At 39.1% G+C, this 22,722-nt stretch overlaps 1 protein-coding gene across 7 annotated transcripts in view; it reads right to left on the bottom strand.

Annotated features, from left to right (window-relative positions):
• ELF1 (E74 like ETS transcription factor 1) overlaps positions 1 to 22,722 on the bottom strand; it is a 92,704-nt gene that overhangs the window by 10,039 nt on the left and 59,943 nt on the right. For all 7 annotated transcript variants that reach the window (XM_067292534.1, XM_067292561.1, XM_067292546.1 and 4 more), the window contains 6 exons: positions 21,102 to 21,276; positions 13,687 to 13,794; positions 12,910 to 13,074; positions 7,921 to 8,004; positions 4,546 to 4,738; positions 3,006 to 3,473 (listed from right to left, as the gene is read on the bottom strand). In XM_067292534.1, the coding sequence (XP_067148635.1) occupies positions 3,006 to 3,473; positions 4,546 to 4,738; positions 7,921 to 8,004; positions 12,910 to 13,074; positions 13,687 to 13,794; positions 21,102 to 21,276 (1,193 nt within the window). The remainder of the gene's footprint in view (positions 1 to 3,005; positions 3,474 to 4,545; positions 4,739 to 7,920; positions 8,005 to 12,909; positions 13,075 to 13,686; positions 13,795 to 21,101; positions 21,277 to 22,722) is intronic.

Raw genomic sequence — 22,722 nt, 5'->3', positions numbered from 1 at the left:
TGTTCATACATCAGAAGGTTGGTCAGCCCTTATTCTGTAATGGGAACCAAACCTGCTGTATATTTTAAAATCCAACAGACCGTTCCTTTTGTCCTTTACGGAAGCTCCCCTGAGGCAATGTAGAACATGTACACAGTCTCATACAACTGCTACATATTTATGGCTGCTTGAACAAACAAAACCAAAATGCAATTCCTTTGTTTTAGTTGTTTTATAAACCAGACCTAAAACATATGCTTCAAAAAGTTTTAAATGTGTCTTTCTACCTCACCAAAAATATTTGAAATTTGCATTTTGTATCTGAACAGAAATATATCCACCATAAATGGTATTTTGGGGTCCTGGGATGGGCAAAGACTGCACAGGACTCAGCAACACCTTGGGTTGGGTCTTCTCTGTTTTTCTTGATCTAGCTAAGGTTCTTTGTCATCATGGCTAGGAAAAGTGGAATTGAAGACTTCACAGAAAAACATTTAAGTTATTAACGTAAGAAGTTTACAAACAATGCGATACAGAATTCTAAGTTTTTAATGCTCTTATTTCATTGGAACTTCACACGAGTGTCATCTCTACTACTTTTTTCCCCTTAGCTCATGCCCACAGTCTAATTGCGAAATATTGTAATGCAATAGGATGTTATAATATCATCATGCAGTTTTCCACATTTGAAGATGGACTGCTTGTCTGCCTTCCTTAGTAGTTATTACAGATATTCTATTTGTTGTTACCATTGTTAAACTTTTTATACTGTTGATACTGTTTTTGATACATAATCTAGCCTAGATCTAGTCTAGGGCCATTTAACTCTGTAAATTGCTCAGCTCTCTCCCTGCTGATATTTAATAGCATTATTCTCCTGCCTTAAGTTGTACTGCATAGCTTCAATTATGTCTTTACTCATTTCCTTTCTCTGCATTACCCTAGACACTTTTTTACAACTTACAGATAATTAAATCTTTCACCAACCCCGAAATCATAGGCTTGCACGGTATGTAGTAGCTTCCTTTGTAGGCTTTAAAACTTATTTAAAGACACACCACACTGATACAGATTTTTATCATTTAATTCTCTAAGTAAATTCCAAAACTGGTTTTATTTTCCCTTTCTGTATTCTACTAAATTTTTCATACTTAGGGAAAAACCTTTACCTAAGCTTCTGATCAAATATAAACTTTCCCTCCCATACATACATCTTGAAATAACTCCAGTTGATGAGAATAATCAGTAAAACACAATTTTGTTTCAAAAATTAAAAATCATTTGGAATTAAAGGACAAATGAAAACAGTTATTGTCTACTTACAATAGTAATTCTTTCCAGTTTTTACAGTGCCCATCAGTATAACTATGAAAAGATATTTTCTTTTCTTGGCTTAATTTATTTATTCCCCTCAAACCTTTATTAGTCTGTGAATTTCTCATAATGCAGCACTAATAAGGACATTTCATAATTTTTTTAAGGAAATTAAAAGAACACAAGGATTCAAACTAGAAAGTCCAGGGATAATTTTAAAACTATTTTTCACACCAAGGAACAAGCAGGTAATACAACTTTTTTTTTTTTTGGTCATCTGAAGCTGAAGTCTTGGTTTGTCATCCTCTATATGTACAAGGAAAATCTTCAGATTCCTCAACTATTTTATTATCTCCTAAAACCCTTCTGATTTGTTCTATTACATCTGCCAGTGAAGACTGATCTAGGCTTTTTAGTTATCATTGCTTAAAAATATAGCTGCTTTTGCTATTTTGAATTTTCCTTAATCCCTCTTCCTTTTAAGGTAAGTGGAGTTTTAATTATTGATTGGCTTTTATAATATCCCTCTACTAGCAGAGATGAGAAAGCAAAACTTATTTTTTGGAAGCCAAAAAATGATTCAATCTGATTAATATGCCATTACTTATTTCTAGCTGACAAAATTCATGGCTAACCTCAGATAGCCATACAATGCCAGATCTGATCGCTGGCTCTGAATATGATTTTCAAAGGCACAAACAAGGGAGGGAGCAGGAAATAGCATTACTGCCATCTTGTATCACAAAATAATAAACATTAGAACATTGAACTTAAAATAGCAAGTCTCAGAAAGAGTGATGCTGATAATTCGGTATTTTTTGAAGCTTTCACGAAACAGCTTTGAGGTCCAGAATCATCACATACAATTCAAACATCCCCATGAAGGGACTAAATTACAAGAACGTTCATTTTAGATCCTTTGCAGTTAGTGGAGACAAAAATGCTGTCAGGGAACAGTTCAGGCAAGTATCTAACACTAAAAAGAGCAAACCCAGGCTTAAGTGATTACTTTTAAAGTCTCTCCAATTAGGATGCTGCTTACAACTTGAAGGTGCAAAGGAGTAACGATGCTTAAATGCTCTTTAGTGCTAGCTAGCTGACTTACAAATTAAGCATGGAAGTATGACTGTCTCCCCACAACAGTCTACAGATACAAAACTCTCACGAGGTTATTCTGATAATTGTTTTCTAAAATTAGAAGAAGATGCTCTCATAATGGCAGCAAAATGCTACAGAAGATAGCACGGAGCTTTCCCCTGTTGTAAATGGGGACGATACATAAGATGAAAGAGATGGAAGAATTTATAAGAAGAAAAATTAAGCAGCAAGGAGAAAAATCTTTTTGAAGGGAACATATAGGTACACCATGTATAATTCAACACTGAAGACACCAGTTAATGAAAAAGCAGTCATGAAAATACTGCAAGTGCTGCAGGATAGAATTGACAATACTAATTTTAAAGAAAAGTAAAGGCTTTTCTCTGCCCTAATGCTGCAGGAAAGATGTGCTTCCCTCCACAAAAGACCTGAGTGTACCTGTTGCAACATATAAAAACTCCCAGTTCCTAGGTCACTCGTGCAGCAGTCATTTCACTAGAACTGAATTAGGAGACAAGCAGTTTTCTGAAGCGTAACAAAGAACCTAGTCTATCTGGCCATCACCAAGTGAATTTATTACTATTCATACATTCATTTTATTTACGCTTTCTTACCTTATGTTCTGAACCGAGGGATTTAATGTTTCATCTGGAACATTACTGGTTACAGCTGCATGTCCTTCTGTGAGGGACTGCAATGGCTGCATTACATGAACCGTCCGAAAAAGCTGAGTGGGATATGCTGACTGCGTAGATTGCATTGTCCTCAAAACTTCTGAAGTCAAGCCAGGTGTCTGCTGCTGTACAACTTCTACGTGCTCCTTAAGTTTAGCAGGCTTTGGATTTCCCGTTTTTAAAACTGTGGTAGATCCTCCCTTTGTTCCCACATTTGCAGACGCTCTAGATCTGCTCGACTGGTTTCTACTGGCCACAGGAGCTGAGAGCAAAGTTGAATCGGACGATTCAGTGCTAGGACTTGCATCCTCATCATCTATATAGACGAGATCTTTTGGCATTTCTTTAAATTGGTACACTAGGCGTTGACCTTCTACTTTAGCCAGTATTCCTCTTTGGTAATAGTATCTGTTTAAAGCATACATACATCAACAAGTTACACAGTGTTTTTGACCAAAAAACAAAAACAAAACAAAAAAACCCAGACAACAAGACAAGCAGTAACATGGATGTGGAGGCTTAGGGTTTCATTTAAAATATTACTGCCTAATTTCTTGGTTATAAAGGAGCGCTCAACTTAAACAGTATGTTTTGTTCCCCAAATGACTCTTTTCTACTGGTATTTCCTGTAGCCTTTTCATTTCAACTTCAGGTATCTCTGCAGAGAAAGAGAAGAACTCAGTGACTTGCCATGTCTGCTATAAACTAATACTCTAACTTCAAATTCTCCCCAAGTCACACAGTTATTTAGTTACCAAATTCATGCTTATTCACCAATGAGCACACACAGACCTTTTTACTACAAGAAAGCAAAAGGAACAGGACAGCACTGCTACAAATTAATAGGACAATTTAAAATGGTGGTGTTGACACCAAGGTGAGGGAGGAAGGGAAATGAAGAGAAAAATACAGCTGTTCATCCAGAGTATCAATCAGTAGGAAGGACTGAAGCTTGAGTCACTCATGTTCATGGATGTCTGCTTATTTTGCACAATCTTTTCTGTATGAGAAATATCCCAATTTGATAGGCAGAGATACATAGCTTTTAAGCTGCCTGTACACAGAAGTTCACAGAACCACACACAGACCGAAATTCCCCAAAACATACCTCCCACTGGTAGAGATCATTTCACTAGCTCTAATATACCTAAAATAAGGATTGTTTGGAAAAGGCACATTCAAATTTTACATAAATACTTGCCACACTTGGAATCTTCAATTTCTTACTTCGTCTGTGGCTGATTTTGAAGAAGCAGTTTTTGCAACAGCAGTGAAAACGTCCAAGCCAATACAGGAGATGACTGATTTTTGGCTTTAGGTTACTTTTAATTAGCTTATCTGTTTTCCTAAAATAACTTCTCTATTTCCCAAGCTGACAGCATACTAACTCTTTACTGTTGTTAAACAAAATTAGATGAGGCGTTTAATGCATGCAAACACTACGACAACAAAAACGGTGTATTATTAAAAATATACATACCTGAGAGCTCTACCCATTGTTTCATAATTCATGTCAGGTTTGTTTTTGTGTTTTCCCCACAACCTGGACACAGCCTTGGAATCTACCAGTTTGAAAATGCCCTTCTCTCTTTGAGTCCATTTGATATATTTAGGACATGTAGCTTTGTCCTGGAGCAGCGCTAGCAAAAACTCCCAGAGATAAATAGTATTTCCTAAAATAAATATAAAATTATTTAAGGACACAGAAAAAGATATTATTATATTAGTTGACTAGATTTTATTAATGTTGCAAATAACCTAAAAGTTAAGAAGCTGGTATCTTTATGAATACATTCTAATACGTGATTGAGACTAATGAGTGATTGAGTGACTGAAGGGCATGGGAAGGTATTTTTGGTAGATACTTTAATCTGGGTGCCCAAATGCCATAGCCATTATCTATAACATATAGAGAGAGTCAGCCCATTCCAATCACCAGTATTATACAGCATTAATCACCTACTCGTACTCTTCCCTTATGCCTGGTCCAGTTACAGGAGCAGTCACTACTATTTTACCTGGAATAGGAACATGTTTGGGTTCATCTTCTGAAACCACTGGAAATTAAGCCCCTGATTAAATACTTTGCCAAACTGAGATGGCTGTTATAATCCTTTAAAAGGATAAACAAAATCCTTACTTGTAACAACTGTATTTATATGGGACATCAATAGTATATGCTGAGGTAGGCAAACCTTCAAAAGTAATATTCAGAGCAATTTTTTTTTTTTTTCCTTCCCAACCCAAATGAGAGCTTGAGCACGCTGGTAGACAACATCCAAACTTCATTTTACAAATAAGAAATACAAACACTTACATATGAAAACGCATCACATCTGTTCAGTGTTTACCACACAAAAAAGAGAGACTATAAAATCACAGATTGTGAATGCTTAAAACTACTGCAAAATTTACATTTTTTTTCTCCCCAAAATGCATTTAGGAACGAAAACTTATACAACTAATGAGATCCTTACTCCTGCTTTTTCTCACTATGGCTTGCAGTGTCTGATGTGCTTTTGGACACTTGAAGCTGCATATAAGCTTCTGAGTTAGTCTGAAAAAGGAAGAAGACTTCTTGTATGAAAGTATCTCCTCCCACAAGCAATGATGCAAAAATGCAGGAAGGACGGCACATGCAGATTTTTTCAGTTTCACAAAAATGATGCCCAGTGAATCAGAATGTGACAGTATCTGTTAACTTCAGTTTTACTCTGCAGTTTTGTAAACTTCAGTGACCACAAGTTTTATTTTTTTTTAAACTAGACAAGCTGCCCTACAAATTCTTAATACTCCTATGTTATTATATGATAATCTACATTGTTACATTGTTGTCCACTGCATCGAGCGCTCACTCTGAGTTGGTCAGCTCCAGTGACGGAAAAAACACATCTGCCTAAAATTTTGGGGATTACTTGCAAGTACTTTATAATGGAAGTTTGCTGAGGTATTCAGCAATGTCATCAGCACTGACAGTACAAAATGTTAACAGCTCCTTCAGAAGGTGAAAACTTGAAGAGTGAACATCTCTAGGGAAAAAGAACACTGGCTTTGCAACAAACGCCTTCCAGCTTACATAGAAATGTCAGACTGTTTGCCTTAGGACACCCTAAAGGAAAAGGTTAAGACTGCGTAGGTAAGATATAATGTCAGTCAGGAATGAGGGCATTCCCAGCCACTTATCATCTAATCCAGGGTGCTTTTGTTGTAGTCTAGACTAAAAATGCTGAATTGCATCCCGACAAATCTAAGAACTTGTCACTGTTTAGCCACTGAAAATCATTGTGAAGACGACTGTCCGCAAAAACAATGTTTTTACTCACAGACAAAATTTTTAACTTCCTGTGAATCACAGCAGAAGTAGTAGTAAGTAGAAAACTCAGTTTTCTCCATGCATCGCATAAAATAATTAAATCGAGAACTTGGTATTTTAGAATACATGTTCTCCCTATGGGTAACGCTATGAATAGAGAGAGACAGGCAACTCATATGATCTTCCAGCTGCTTCAATACCATGAGTGGTTATATTAATATCCCTTTTGCTTCAATTCTATGTTCCTCAAAATGCTAAACAAACTTTTGTGGCAACTTTTTCATAACAGGCACTGGTTTCAAGCAACACACTCCTTTTTAATTCCTTCTGAATTCATAATTTTGTAATAACGGACAAATATGAAATATTATCATGTATCCTTTGTTTTCATCAATTGAAACATTCTTCTGTCTTTTAACTCGGTAGCTAGCTATTTTGATATTTTCCATTATTTCATTCAAACATTACTTAGGGGTTCCTCTGACACCAGCTTTTCTTTCATTTTGACTTAAAAAAAAAAATCAGGTTTTTACTGGAAAAAAAAAATCTATTAACAATACATACTCCAAACTTCTGACAGTAACTTCTTAAACAGTTTTTTCTCTTATCGCAGAAAAGCACTCTTAGAAAGAAAAAGCCCATACTCATTTGTCAATTTAGCAATTTTGCTGATGGCAAGAGAGTCTGACACTCTTGTGCCACCTTCCGAGTTTTGCTGGGCTTATCGCCTGGCAAGTACTGCACAGCATGCAAGCAGTTTAGGTGACAAAAGCACATCAGTGCCTAGGCACGCGCGCAGCACACTTGCGGTGACACAGAGAGGCTCATCTCCAGCTCCCACTGAGCGCAGAACTCGGTGGCAGCCAGGCGCAGCAACCTGCCATTCAGATGAGCCTGTGCACCAGCGGGGTGCTAGACCCAACGGCAAAGCAACCAATTTGCTGACGAAACTGGCAGGTGCTACTGAATAGTTCAGTCTGCAGAAAATTATTTATTATGTCAGTTATGTGATCTTTATTTGCCTTTTTCTTTTTAACCACAGGAGGAGTGAAGGAACTATCAAGGACCTCAGCTGCCTAAGTTTTCTAGCTGCTTTACAACTTGCCCTAAAAATTAAGGGCCTGGCATTTCCTGCTGCCCAGCTGGCAGCCTTGATTATCTCCTCGTGCAGAATCAGACACAGGCAGATGCAAAATGTTTTCAAATACTGGCTGTCGAAATAACCACATCACCCAAAACCCTAATACAATGCAAAGCAACCCCCAAGACTTCACTTGAAACACAGCAGCCTCTGGGAGGGGTTGAAGATTTTCCAAGAACCTTTGCAACTAAAATGACAAATGCATTATTCCTCCCAGAAACTGACTATCTCAAAGAGAACTCTTGCACGAACTTTTTCCTTGCTTTAGGAGGAGGTGGCAACCACATCTGAGCATAAGACCTATTTTTACATCATCAGAAAGCTAGTAGACTTTTTCTTTCTAAAGGTTACTCAGAAACAATATTCTTTTAAAAACTTCCAAAGACAACTATTTGACTTACCCTTTCCATCTTTGTTTTTCTTTTTCACAGATATGTTAGGAGTTGTAGTAGGGGACTCAGGACGAGAAGGTTTTGGCTTCTTCCCTGAAAAAAACATCAGCATTAAAAAAAAAAAGAAATAAAAAGAACAGGGACTTAAAAAAAAGGAAGAGATTTGCTTCCTCAATTCAGAGAGGATTTAATTAATACAAATTTAAGAACTCAGTTCTGTGCTAAGCTTTTCAATTTCTACAACAGTATTGGGCCTCCCATGATTTTAGTGCACTTTCATTAAAGATTATGCTCACTTGTCCGAAGTCTGTGTGCCTTGGAAATTTGAGTGGATTTTTAAGTACCTGTAACAGTACATAATACCGAAAAGCTGAGAAGAGTAAACTATTAACTGGGCATAGAAGATTTCAACAGGAAAAGCTAGATGAAGTGCAGAGCACTATCTTGTTTAGTCATCACCAAAATGGATTTAGGGATAAAACAAGATTCTGTGGCTGTTTAAAAGACAGAAATTCCCCACTGATAGCAGCAAGCTATACTGCTATGTAAAGAAAATATTTTTCAGTCCTACTCTCTTTCACCTTTATCAACAGTGCCTGAAAGTACAGGAAAGAAAATAGCATTTCCTTTTTTTAATTTAAGTCCAGCAGAACCAGTAACAGGCTCTGAAAAAAACTTTAAAGGCTTAAACACAGTGGCTATATCTGGTGAGGAAGAGTGAACAAAAGAAGAGTTACAACTGCTGAAAAGAATGAAAAGCATTCATTCGAAAATGATGAGAAATCAACTATCTAAACACAAGTGGAGTAAAAAAAATGTAAGTCATGCTGAAGCATTTTTCAGCATAAAACCCTGAACCTATTCCTTCATTAATTCTCAGTCACCACAGTGTCAGCTTTTACAGGTATTGTAATTAATCAGAAACCTTCAAAATTTACTTATGAGACAAATATTCCTCTTATCAGAGACCCCTTATTCCTCTTGCAGTGAGCCCTTAGTTCGTTGACAATACATAGATTATTCACATACTGCCTCTCTCTTTTGAGAGGCAAAATAGACCAAACAGACATAGGACTCTGAGAAACATACTTCTAGTCCAAGCATCCCAATATCATAATGAAAGATCTAAAGAAAAGCACTTTTCTTTTTTATTGCATTTCCAAAGAATTTACGTTAAACAGAGGCAAAACCAAGAGTACATGTCTACAATCCCATGCACAACGATGTTCCATTTTTAGTTTTGTTTGTAGGGGCTGCCTTAATACAAGTATCAAGTAACAAAACAGCTCCACTGCAGAGTGAGGAATCATCATATAACTCTGAATAAAAATGCTCAATGCCAGACAGTGGTGCCTGCTTTGTTATAGACTTCCAGATGTCTTCTAAGTGGTGATAAGAAAGACTGGCTTGAGCACTCACCTTTTGACATTAACAGTCTTGCTAAGTTTACCTTTGCATGCATGCATTTCTTTCCTTCTCTCTCCCTCTCTCTCTCCCTCTCTCTCTCCCTTTTCTCTGTTTCTCTCTCCCCCTCCTTCTCTCCCCCCTCTTTCTCTCTCTCTTTTTTTTTTTTAAACAAGGGAAAAAATAGCTAGTTGAGGCAGTGGCAGTGAGGGAAATCTAGGAACACCTGGAGTCCCCTAATTTTCATGCTTCCTTTTAGACAGGATTCATGTCTGAGGATGGGACATAAAGCTTAGCCATCGTCTTGGCCAATGTCTTCCTTAATCGGAATAAAGATGTGAGGAAGGGAATCCTACAATATTGCTTGTGTCATATACAACCATAAGAAAAGATTAGGAACTACTGGAGAACATTTTTAGCAGTCTCCTCTTCTACTGACAATTACAGGTTGCAAAAATGTCTGTGATGCCCAGCAGGGCTTGACAAAATCACTGTTGTACAGGTCAGCCTCTATTGTACAAGAAGTCCCACACGGTAGCTTTGGTAAGTGCTTTTCCCCCCTTACAGCTGTGTCATGGGAAGACTCTGTTGGGCCTTCACTTTGCTTCCGCTTCTGAACAGCATGGAGAGGCACTCCATTGAGCACTGAGGAGACGTAGGCTGCAGTGGCCTCGGTGCACTGACAGCACCAGCTCCACATTACATCAGAAGAATAGGACGATACAGTAATTGATTGCCCAGTTTCCAAATGAGACCAGGTCTTAAATTAAAATGAAATGGATTAGGGCTCAACTAAGTCATGACTGAACTACTGCTGGTCAGCCTGAGGAAACAGAAGTACTGATCACATATAATTTATGCACTTCTGATAATGTAGACTACTAAAGATAAATACAAGTGCTACAGCAGCTCTAGGTTCTCTTACCTCAACCTAGACTGCTGCAAGACGTCCTATTTGGACAGTGCTCTACCACAAACCTATCCAAAAGTTGAAACCGGTGAAGAAAGAATCTGTTTAGAGAAAAGTGTTGATGCTACTGTGCTATAGCTAGGCCAGAGATACTTAAGATAATGTTTTTAAACCACATAGTAAGCTATATACTCCAGACACTGTCTGATACCATCAAAATTGCAATCAACAAAGAAACACAAAGTAATGTTTCCTTTGTTTAAAAGAAGGTATTTTCTGAAAGCACATTATGCTTTAGCACACTTCCTCCTTTGGTTCAACAGAGCATGAATTTGTTACCTTTCAGAGTGCATTACTAAATTCCTTTTTAGGAGAGAATTTTACAAAGAGGAAGGATGAAGCATGTGCTTGAGCAAAGCTTATGTGGGGTTACTGTGATTTTATACAGCTAACTGGTATTTCCACTTTTCTATTTTAACAGAGAGGTGTGGAGAGGGCAAAAAGACCACAACCTTTACTGTCCAAAACTGAGAGGAAAGGGGGAGAAATCAAAACAAGCTAGCAGGTGGTAGGTTGCAAACAGGCAAATGTGTGGCATGAACACTACACATAACTATAGGCTGCCACTGGTTGTTTGGCTACTAAAAGCTTTCATGGTTTTAAGGGACAACTGAATAAGCTCATGAAAGAGAAATCAGTGGGCTCCTGAATACAAAGATACGACCTCTGGCTCGGGAAGTCCCTAAGCCACGAAACACTGAGGCCTCGGAGCAGATTCTGGAGCAGTGTCGCCACATGCCTGTCCCATTTCTGCAGTCGTCCTCCCCAAGGCATCTGCTTTTGGCTGTTCTCACTAGGCCAGCACACACTGGGAAGACTGACCTTTAATCTGACACAGCAGAGAGATGTAAGTCCTTTTGCTGCAGGGTGTTGGCCTGAGGTGAACCTCCGGGAGACAGTTTTGTTCGTAAGAACATCCCAAAGAGAGATCAGAAAGTGCATAGGATACGCTGAACTATGCCAGCAAGCACAGGAGAAGGGGAGCAGCACTAGTTACAGTCTCCTGAAAGCTCTTTCCCTTGCCACGTAACTGGCCAGAATATGGGAAACAGATTGCACAAACACACACAAAAAAAGTCATCCTAAAGTGCGCTGCAAAATTAATAACGTTTTGCAGTAATGGCAAACACAAATGCCTTAAAGATGTCTTAAAAATCCCCGCACATTTTGAAATGGCACTTCAGCATTATTCAAACCATCAACCTCACAAAGCCTCAATTTCATTAAAAACTGGTTGTTAACAAAACAGCAAGCTGATGCATCTGTTTCATCACTTTCTCTATCTGATACAAGTCTAAAACAAACACATTTGCTGTGGAACAACTGATTTCCTAACCTACAGCAAGGGAGGAGGAAGGAGTGGGAGTAAGCAGAAGCACATCACAAAAGAGGGTATGAAAGCATCAAGCCAAGCAGAGGTTAAACGTCTGGCAGACAGAGGCTCCTTGTTTTGACCCACATAGCAGCCAACATGAAGGAGAAGGGGGGGGGGGGGGGGGAAAAGTTAAAATCCTCTTAGGCTTGCTTATCTCGCAGTACTGCACATGGCACGGTAGTTTCCCCAGCAGCGTTCTCAGAGCAGCTGCTGGTAAAGCTCTTCTCCATAGCAGTTTCAGTTCAGCTTTTTACGGGAATTGGAGAGTTCCTGATCCACACCCTTCCCTCTCAGATCTTGTGACACATGCGCAGTTAAGGAAGCCTCCATTAGATTTCCGCAGGCCTGTATGCTATTTTTCAGATAACTGTTCCCAAAATTTGGGAGTTGGATGGTTTCACTACGAGCAAAAATGCAGTTTCTTCCAGCAGAGTATGATGGGGTAGCAGAAACCCTGTCCTGGAAGGGGTTTTTCCCCAGGGAATCACCAAAGCCCTAATGCTCAGATTCAGCCCTAGAATTAGCTCTGGAAATGTAACTCTCTGGTTTTATTTTACTCTTTTTTTCAAATTTTTTTTGTTTTTATTTGTTGCAACAGCACCCTACTTCTGTCTGCATTCCATGACTTTTCCAAGGAAAACATCAAATTCGGGACTGCTGAAGGGGTCCACACTGAAGCAGGGTAGGAAAACGGGGGGGGGAAGGAACATCACTCAGAGGACAGGGCCTCAACCCCTTTGGTAAATGTTATCTACTGCAAATAGGACTAACACTTATTATAGCGTGGAGCCATTAAAAAAAAAAGTTTAAACAGTCCATATTCAGATTCTCAAAAAGAAAAGGCAAAAAAACCCTTTGTTCTCTTCCCACATTCCTAATGCAGTAAATATTTGTAGCTGAAGCTAAACAGACGCTAATTAGAATACTTCACAACAACGTATTCACAACAACAAAAGCTCTATAGCTTGTAAGGCAATTCTGCTCTGAAGAAGAAACTATAAATAGGACACAGCAGAGATCCATGTTTCCTGTGAGATAAGCAGTCACTGCTACCTCTCCAACATCATTAGTATCTGAGCAACTGTGCTCATGCTACTAGTGAGAAAATGCTTTCTCTGTACCTCTAGCTGAGCCCACTTTAGTTATTTTGACTTGTCACCCATAATGACTGTAAATACTTACAAGGAGAAACAAGTATGCCACCGAATGCTATCTTATTCCACACCTCTGTTCTCCAAGAGCATCTTACCTTTTTTCTTCTTCGGCTGCTCATATTCTGGAGTCTCTGGTGACTCAGCGTAGGGATCTGGGGCTTGGTGAACTTCCACCACCTCGGGGATCCCATCAAGTGTGACTGATACGTGTGTAATAGGAGCCACCATATCTTCATCTTCAGTTGCACCAAACATGGTTGCTTAAAGGAAGGGCAAAATGTGAATATTTTTGCACAGCTATAAGGACTTTTAAAAGCTATTTTCACAGGAAAGGTTTAAAAATAAAACAAAACTAGAATATTTGAGGCCTTCATGGGAGGGGAGACCAATCCATAACATTTTCCACAAGCAGATGCCGTATTAAAATGGAATAATTTAATGACACAGCCCACTCCCCTGAAAAACAAAACTATGATATGATAATACGTTTTTGTTCGCATTTAAGACAATCTGCAGAGGTAAGCATATCTTCTTTTACTTGGCCAGCGTAAACAGGCTCATCCTCTAGCAGCCAGACAAAACACAGCAGCCTGAACAAACTCATTTTATTCACACCTTCTCTCTATGATTTTTGATTCTTTCTTTACCCATCAGTGTCCAGCTCGGGGATCAACACGTTCTCATAGCAATGCAACCCTTCACCACCGGATTTCTGATATCCAAACTACATATGTAAAGTCTATCTAGAAGCAAAATATTCTTAGCCCTTCCACACAGTCATGCTACACTGAAGCCCTTCTCGTTTCACAAATAAACAAGGCAAATACAGATTGGGTTTACCTCCATTAAAACAAACAAACAAACAAATTTACTTATTCTTTTTTCATCCAGCATAGGACCAGGGGAGTCCATATTGAGAAGTGCTTCAGCAGCCTCAATTGTTTCCATTGTTTCATCTCCATTATGACAAGATGCTTCAACTGAAAGCAAGAGAAAACACTTAATTCTTAACAAGCTACAAACTGGAATTAAAGCTTTACATGATGCTTATCCCTGTTTCATTTCTACCAAAAAGGTGGTATTTTTCTACCAGATGGCAAGAGAGAGAGGGTATCTGGGGAGAAAATGCGTACTGGAATCATTTCATACGTTTAAAGCACTGTGTTTTGAAGACGATGTGTATAAATGAATAAAAAGAATCATTTTCTCTCCCATCTTCTTCAATAGCACCTCCATTTGCTGATCATGTACATGGAGTAAAACACAACACCCTGTCATTCAGCCTGGAGGACCAATACTATAGTCCACTACTTCTGTCAGAGAGCACACTACTTGACAAATATAACTGACTTCTAAACTATTCATATCTTTTGAGCTTATAAGTAGGACTAACATAGCCCCTTCCAGGAACAGGTTGGGAAGCAAATCCAAAACATGAAAGCCAATATAAAGGGCTGACAAATCTTTTACAGATTTTGACTACTAGGCAATCCCTGATCAATCTTGTGAGGGTGACCATCAGACAAATCAAAAATTTTTGAGCTTTAATTTATAAGGAAGCTCATGTGAAGCTACACACCAAAGAATCTGATAAAATATCATTTATTTTATGATCTCTAAAGCAGCTTTGCAAACTAACACCTGTCCAGTAAGATAATTTGGTTTGAATGAAGGAGTATCTTATCCAAGGATTTTTTTTTTCCCCAGAATAATTGTGACACTAAGAACAAATTCTATATTAGTTCCACTACTGGGTACCACACACCTTTATAGCTGTTTAAAGCATTCTCTTAGAAATTACTTTTTATTAGATGGAAATGTAGAGGGCTGCCTTCTTTATCCTTTGCCACAAATTTGAATCTGTGTTAGAAAATTCCAGTGTATTTATCAGAGTGGTACAAAGGTCTGCTTTAGTATTCTTTTCCCTAGGACACAAATGAACCTTAGTTATTTTCTTAGTTCTGTAATAAAGCTGCTTCACACCCTTTCTCTCTCCTTAGCTTTGAGGAATTTGGGGTGGGGCAGTCAGGAAAAAAGGAAGAGACAGACTGACTGACACAGCAGGCAAAAATGCATCATAAAACACAATACAATGATCTCAGGAACGTTTTTTCTTCACATAAAAGCAGTAGGCTTACACCAAAAGTAGAACTTTTAAACTTTTTTTTTTAAAATCACAGTAGCAACAAATCACCCCGCCCACTAGCACTAAACAATCATGTGATTAAAAAAAAAAAAAATCCAGTTCCACCCCAAAGGTGCACAGCATAAGCAATCATATCATTAGGTGAGGACAAAGATGGGTGCAGACATTCCTGCGTCAGCTCCACCTCCTCCACCCTGCAGTGATTTAAAGGCAGCATACGGACTGAAGGCTCAAGAGCGGCCTCCTTACTTGCCTGCCAGATTTTTTCTTGAGCTTCACGCTACCGCACTCCAAGCTTCAGAGGCTCGTACCAGTACAGAATAAAGTAGATACAGGCATTAGGAACCTCTGGCCAGCACAGTGATTGCCCTGGTGTTGATGCCAGCTTTACTGCCAGCTCTACAGGCCACCCTCTACCCCACGTCTTGCTGAAAATTTCAACCAGTTCAGGACCTGCGCTTCCAGCTGACATCCCAAAACAGGTTTGGGCAATGAGAAACAGAGAGCTGAGGAGGAGGTGAACTGTGTGATGAGAGACAAGGGGAGGCAGTGAATGTGGGCTAAGGTCCTGGTTTGGAAAGGCATGAAGGGAGATGTGGTAGCAAACTGTGGCAGTAAAACACGGTGAATATTGTCATGTGGCTTGGAGGGTCAGGAGCTCAGCCACAGAGCAGCTGTGACTGCAAGTGCCCTAAAATGTCCTTAGTTAGTGACAGGCTAGTTCAAGAGGAGACTGCACACGAGTGAAGGCCCTACAGTTTGTGGGCATGCCCACGCTCAGGCCAGCAATGCTGACTTAATTGCTTCTGGTTCCCTTTTTAAGTTTTATTTGGATGGGAATTTTCCATATTATCTACCAACATAATGAAGACCACAATAGCGACGCCACGCTAAATATAGGAACCCAGCACTGCAAAAGCAGCTTTCATCAGCTGTGACGCTCTTTGCCCGGACTCTGAACTGGAAAGAGCTGGATGGCTTTTTACAGCCTGAACTTTCTGTGGGCAAGGACAGCAGGCTTCGGTAGAGATATGGCACTTTGCACTCTGTAATCCTCTCCCGTGGTGTCTTAAAATCCACACCCTGCCCCGACTCCCAGGGTCACAGCTCTGGCTGGGGCAACGCCTGATGCAGCTTTGGGGCGACACTGGTGCCAGCGCTCCGTGGAGTGATGGGGCTGGGCTCTTTTCTGCTGTTGTGCTCAATTTGAAGGCCCACATTGGCCTTCCTAGGTTCTCCATATTGTGGGAGGGAAGGAGGGAGGGCCTGAGGAAGGAGTGGTTGTTTGCTCTTTCCCTCGGGATATCTCTACCAGGAACAACCAGTCATGCTGGCTTACGCGCACTGAGATTACAGAGCGATTGGAGTCAATTCTTCACTCTGAATAACGGCCTGCCACACAGAAGTTTCCAACTTCAGGCTGGTGTGACATGGTGCAGCTAAAAATGAATCATGAATGTCTGAGACAAAGAAAAGGAACTTAAAATAATAACTATTACATCAGTAACAAACACAGAAATTAATATAATTTGGTGCTCAAGAAAAAGGTAAGGAGTATCAGCTATAGGTGTTATCTATCTATCCACAAACACCGAATGAGTTTACTAACCACATTTCTTCCCCTGCTAATACCCTTTACGTGTTGTCTTAGGAGATGGCTTCACAAGATGGTTTGAGCCAAATTAATAGTTCGCTGCTGCTGAAAAATAGTTTTTGTTGGGTTTGCAAGTTGAATTAAAGGAGCTTACGAGCTAACACAAGAAAGCTGTGGGTAGCACACAGTAGATTAACCACCTCTCCCACTAGCAGGAAGATGCTGATTTGCATCACTCATAGCTTGACATAGCACTCGGGGATAACCCACTCAAATAACAAAGGCAAGTTGGTATCTCTGTTACTTTAGTCCCTCCTCTTAGTATTGCCAATGGATATTCTAGTTACTGTCAATTATGAGATGATCACAAATTAAAGAAGAATTGGGATGAAATTATTTATTTTTTACACTTTGGTGAAGCCACAGCTGGAAAAGTAGCCTTTTTTTTTTTTTTTAACTCAATCTCAGAGGAATACCAGATTTCAAACGGTATCTGAAGTAGGTGAAAAAAACACTTCAAAAAAACAATAAGCACAAGTAAGTGCATTTTTCCCAGGATACTCTAAAAGTTCTTGTTTATCTGAGCAAAATTGTATTAAGCCACAGATTTATAACTCCATGCAGCAATAACAACCTGGTTGTGATAAATCCATGTTTGCTATGAATCAGTGCCCACAGCACAAGGCCTGCCCAAACAACACTTTTTGCTCTTCCCACCTGCTGGAGAAATAAGCTATACGTCAAACTAGAAGCTCCTTCCCCCAATCCAATTTCCAACTTTCTGTAGTCCTGTTTAATGTATTTTTGAAAGCTTTGCATCTTTGTACTCAAGCAGGTGTCTAATGCCGAGGCCACTTGCATGCCCGCCATTCAGTTGTACCCAAGAGGCTCAACGTGCCACCCTCTGCAAGCCTGTCCCAGCCCATTTGCCTCCTGCCTCCAGTCGTTTGCCTGGTGGCAATGGGCTCCGGAGAGCGGACAATGACAGTCCTTGTCCAGGCTAAGATAAGGGCTGTGTTAGTCACAGCTGTATTTAAATTCAATGCTGATTTTACTAATGACAGAAAGAGGGACCACAGAGTCTCAAAACAGTATTATGAGAAATGTGAAACTGCTGGAAGTAGGAGGAGAACCATCAAAATACAGACTGAGCCCTCTTTTTCAGAATAACTGGCTGTATGATTTAAGTGACTGCTTTTTAATATAAACTCTGAACTGACTGTTAACTGAAGCTGGAAAACCAAGTCCTAGTTTAAGAACAAATGTATTTCAGGAGACCTATACATCACAGTTTTTCTTTTTTAAATAAAACTTTGTAATTTATAAGCAAAATTATGTCATTGGGGAGCTATGACAAAAACACTCTTAGTTTTAAACAGATACTTTGTGCAGCAGTTAATAATTGCTGTACAAAGTAACTGAAACCTTAGCCATTTTCTACAATCGGCATCTTGCCAATTAAAAATCCTCCTGGATTAACACTATGAAACTCTGTTTCCAACGAAATATGCCTTTGGGTTTTTTGGGGTTTTTTTTAAACATCATAAGTGATTACTGAATATGCTGGGTTTGTGCTGGATTATAGCACCTGACAACTCCTTCCGTTCATTCTCTCACCTGAAGAGTTTGGCTTGCGCCATGAGCGCTAGAGGTTCACCAAGCGTACAAACCAGATGCTCCTAAACTTGGAAAGACCATACAATAACTTCTGAATTGGTTATTAAGCTTTATTATTGAACTTTGAGAATCCACATTTATATGCTCTGGATTCACAGACTACAGCACACTGAAACTAAGTGCAAATTTCTGTCCCTTCTCTCTCATACACATATGCTTTCTCAGTGCAGACCTATCACCAGTTCCATCAAAGCAAGGCCAGGATAGGTGAGTGGCAGCTATAAGATGGCACAGGGTTTGATTACTTACTAAATTAAACATGCCAGCACTGACAAAAAAAAATGAAAAAAAATATCTGGAAGTTTCATAATCCCATTAGTTCCTCTTCCTATATATATTATTGCCTTACTAATGTAATTAATTATGGTTAAGCGTAGCAAATTGTACCATCTGACAAGTTGGCTAAAAATTTATTCTACACAAAACATTATCCCCTGTTCTTTACAGAGAATAATTCAATATTCCTACTAGAGATAAAACTGAATTCAAAAAGTCAAATGCTCTAAATTTTTTTCTTAATCGCCTTTTACTATGTGACAGTTAATCATTTAAAGTTACATTAGATTGGCAACAAACTGACCATACAAGTTGCTATCACAGTTTTTCAGTGGAAGAGAGCTTTTAAAGAGCAGAGTGATAAGACAAGTCTGCCTATTAATTATAAAAAATTACAGTGTGAGCATTAACATAACTAAAAGGCTGGTTGTTAGTCATCTTTCAGCAGGATTTCAAGTAAAATAGATCATGTTCTTATAGGTTTCTGCAGGTCATAATTTATAGTACAGGTAAGTAAGTCACTGATGTGTAATAACTGTTTTTGAGGGCTTATGCTACATCCTGCAGACAGAAAAACATACCAGAATCCATAATTCTGCAGATAGATCACCAAAAACTAATTCCTTTTATTTCATTGGACCCACTGTTAATTTACCAAGTTTAGGACAAAAGAGAAGCTTAATGTATGACAAAGGCATAAAACAGAATCCTGAAAAACTTGTAGCTTCAAAAAAAGACTTACACATTTTAAGTAACCATTTCTCAGGAATGTCTAGTCACAAATAATGGTATTTTCAGTTTCACTGTTATGAACTTTAGTCTAATGAATATTTTAAAGTGGAATTAATGCAGTCTTTACAGTGTCTGATTCTTTCTCAAAGGCATAATGTGAAAGGGACTGAAAAGATTTGTACAGACTTCAAAAAACAAAACAATGCACTGTTGAGACCAAACACACACAATTAAAATCAAGAGGGGAACTTCAAAGAAAAGAAAAGGCAACTGAAAAACGGGGTAGGTGGAAAATATTAACCACATTTCACAAGCAACCTACTGCACACTGTACTTGAATTTGGCCTTCCCTCTGCAACCTTGCAGCATAACAGGGCTTAGCACCCAAGCAGCCACGTCCACGGCTGACGCTTGCCGGCGGCAGGCAGGCAGCCTCAAGCAACTGAGCAACACACACCCGCACGCACGCACACACTGCTCCTTACAAGAGCCCCTGGGAGGATGCATCGTCATTAGTCTCCTCGCCTCCCGCGCAGGACAGGCACCAGCTACCGGCACTGGTCTCTGCCCAGCTTGGGGTCACCCCATACTGCAAAACAGGGCGCTTTATTTCCACTGGGCCAGGGAAAGCTACAGTTTGCACAGCAGCTAGCATCTTGTGGAGCGAGAGACAGATAATTAGTTAACGTCTTCTTCAGAAGAATAATCTCTGCAAAGCTGCCGTTCTGGTTTTCTAAGGACTTTGCCTTTAAAGAAAAACAGATTGCTTGAACTACAATGGATAATGTTAACAATACAGCACTTGTCTGCCTCCCAAGTATCCCAGAAGCTCTTGGACACCGTCACTTAGAAGGATTACATGTTTTCAGTCTCTGGCAGCACTAGAGTTTGGCAATTTGCAAACCCTTCTCATGTGACCATTTATGCTAGCAAAAAAATGTTAACAAGAGTATTCATAGAAGTGGAGTTTCACAATTACTCACACAAATATAAATTCATACACAATATATTACAGTGAATATGGATTCATAAAAACTATCAACTATGAAAAATTCACACAGCCACATTAAGTGGTGCTTAAGTAACATATTGAGGAAATGCCAGTTACAGTGTGAATAATTAATGTGAACAGCAAGTGAATAGCTGGCAAGAAGTCTCAACTTGTAATAATGTTTAAGTATGTAAAACCTTCTTGAATAATCAGCTAACTTATTTGCACAGTCACAATCTGTTCAAGATAATTCACTTCTAAAAAAGGGAGCCATATTTATCAGATAAAACCATTTGTGAGAACAGTTCATGTCAATTTACTACTCTGTGAATTGTACCTCATGTCAAGTTTTGTAGGGTTTTGTTTTGCTTTTGGTAGTAAAAGATTATATCAGAATATGCCTTCGGAAATAATGTCAAAATCATGATTGAAACCAGTAAGCTAGCTCTTTTATTGCAATCCTCCAACCCTGGAGACAGTACAGGTGTGGAACCTAATTGCCGAAAAAAGACACATTAACAGATCCTAATTCCATAAAATATCTACCCCACCTTTCAGACATATTCTGAAAAAAACACTTCACATGATTAAGACATTCAATGTCTTAATTAAGAGCAAAGAAAAGTCTTTATGGTACTTTGAGAAGGACTCCTGTTTATCTCTATCAATGGCTGATAAGATGAGCAGTTTGAATTGCAAGTGCTCTGCAGTAATGGTATTAACGCATTTTTTCTCTGTCTTGTACAGAATTAACAGCATTCAATACTTCTATAATTTTGTTTCCTACTGCCTTTTGTCATTAACTTTTTCCACTGAGAGCCACTGACACCTTGTTACAGAAATATGGTACAGAAATGTTTTTATAGCAAACCTGTAAGGGTGATATCATCATCTTCTATAATTTGTTCTTCTGCAACATCCAGAGAGCTCTCAGTAATCATGTCACTAGGTTCATCCACACAGGTTAGGCCAGAATAATTGTGTAGGAGGTCTGCACTAGGAACATGTTCCACAATGACAGCAGGGAAAATAGATGGATCACCAAGCTGTGAAAAAAATATTAAAATAGTTAGACTATATGCAATCTAAACACTTGCAGATGAATAATTCAACAGACCCATACTACTGAATATTAGACGGTCAGGGAGGAATACCAAAGAGAAGGTCAACTTTCAATACACCAAACAGAGCAGCAGCAGTGTCCCACTATGGGCCAGCAGCTGAATATCACTGGAACATCTAATACACTGACTTTACTCTCTTATATGTAATACTAGATAGTCATGACAGCATTTGCAGTGTAAAAGCTGACCGGACAGAGAAGGGGCACAGGGCAGTAAATCTCTAACTCTGCTGGCAATAATCCAAGCAAGCAGCTTGCTGCAAGCACCCAACCTTTAACTTTTCCAGTGGAACTGGGGCTGGAGGAGCCCCATGCCATGAGGACACAGGATGGTCTCGTAGGCAGGACAATGGGACACCAGGTGAAGATGACTATTTCAGGGGGCACCACTACAGTAGCCAGAGGCATAACAGAGAGCTATTGATACACATGCCAGAATACTTTCCCTCTCTAATTCTTATGACTTTATTCACTTGACATTGCTCTCCCCCTTTTCCTTCCTAGGTCTACTCTCCTCCTCCCTCAACAGTTATTTTGTATCAGATACAGAAGAAAAGGGCAGCTGGGAAAACAGAAGTCAAGCTGACCAGCAATAATAATAGTAAGATGCACATTCTCTCAAAAGGCAGCCATTCAACAGGAAGAGGTTTTCAGAAAGTGCCATTTACTACAAACAAAGTATTTTCCAAAGCAAGTCTTTTAAAATGTCATTTGCAGGAAGAAAGCTGTAGCTGATGATAGCATAGCCAGCTCAAAGAAAGCCTAGTGTAACTATAAGGCTCTTTCACTGCAACAGTAAACCAGATTATGAATGTGGCAACCCTAGAAAAACAGAAACAAAAAAGGTCACGCAAATGTGTGTTTCTACAAGAAAAACAGTATGTGTACGTCTGGTCTCACCTTCCACAGAAGAACAAAGATATACACAAACCAAGCAGGTTGTTTAACCACACAAGAAAAAGAAATCATAAGATTATGAGTTTGCTTAGGCATTGCTCATGTCTCACAATCTTGCCACTATGCACAACACAGCCAAAAGAAAATCATACCGGAGCTGTCGGCCCAATACAAACAATGACTAAGGGGGTAAGTAACTCCCAGGGAAGAGTCTGGAAGATGAATAGTCAAAGTAGAAAGTGCAATTAGAAGTTCTGAAAGGCAGTAATTATCATTTTAAATTGCTCAGTGTTTTATAAAACATGTCTCAACAACAACTGTGGTAAAGGGCAATCAGGAAAGAGGGAAGAGATTAAATAGAATTAAAAAAAACCAAAAACATGAGAACATATTTCTGTGGACTTCCATCATAACCTGGCTGCTAAACAAAAACAACAACCAAAAAAACCAGAAATAACATACCATATTCCAT

The sequence above is a fragment of the Apteryx mantelli genome, chromosome 1 (genome assembly GCF_036417845.1).
Source record: "Apteryx mantelli isolate bAptMan1 chromosome 1, bAptMan1.hap1, whole genome shotgun sequence".
In the NCBI taxonomy this organism is placed as follows: Eukaryota; Metazoa; Chordata; class Aves; order Apterygiformes; family Apterygidae; genus Apteryx; species Apteryx mantelli.
Note: the sequence above shows the minus strand (reverse complement) of the source record. Positions and strands in the feature narration are given on the sequence as shown.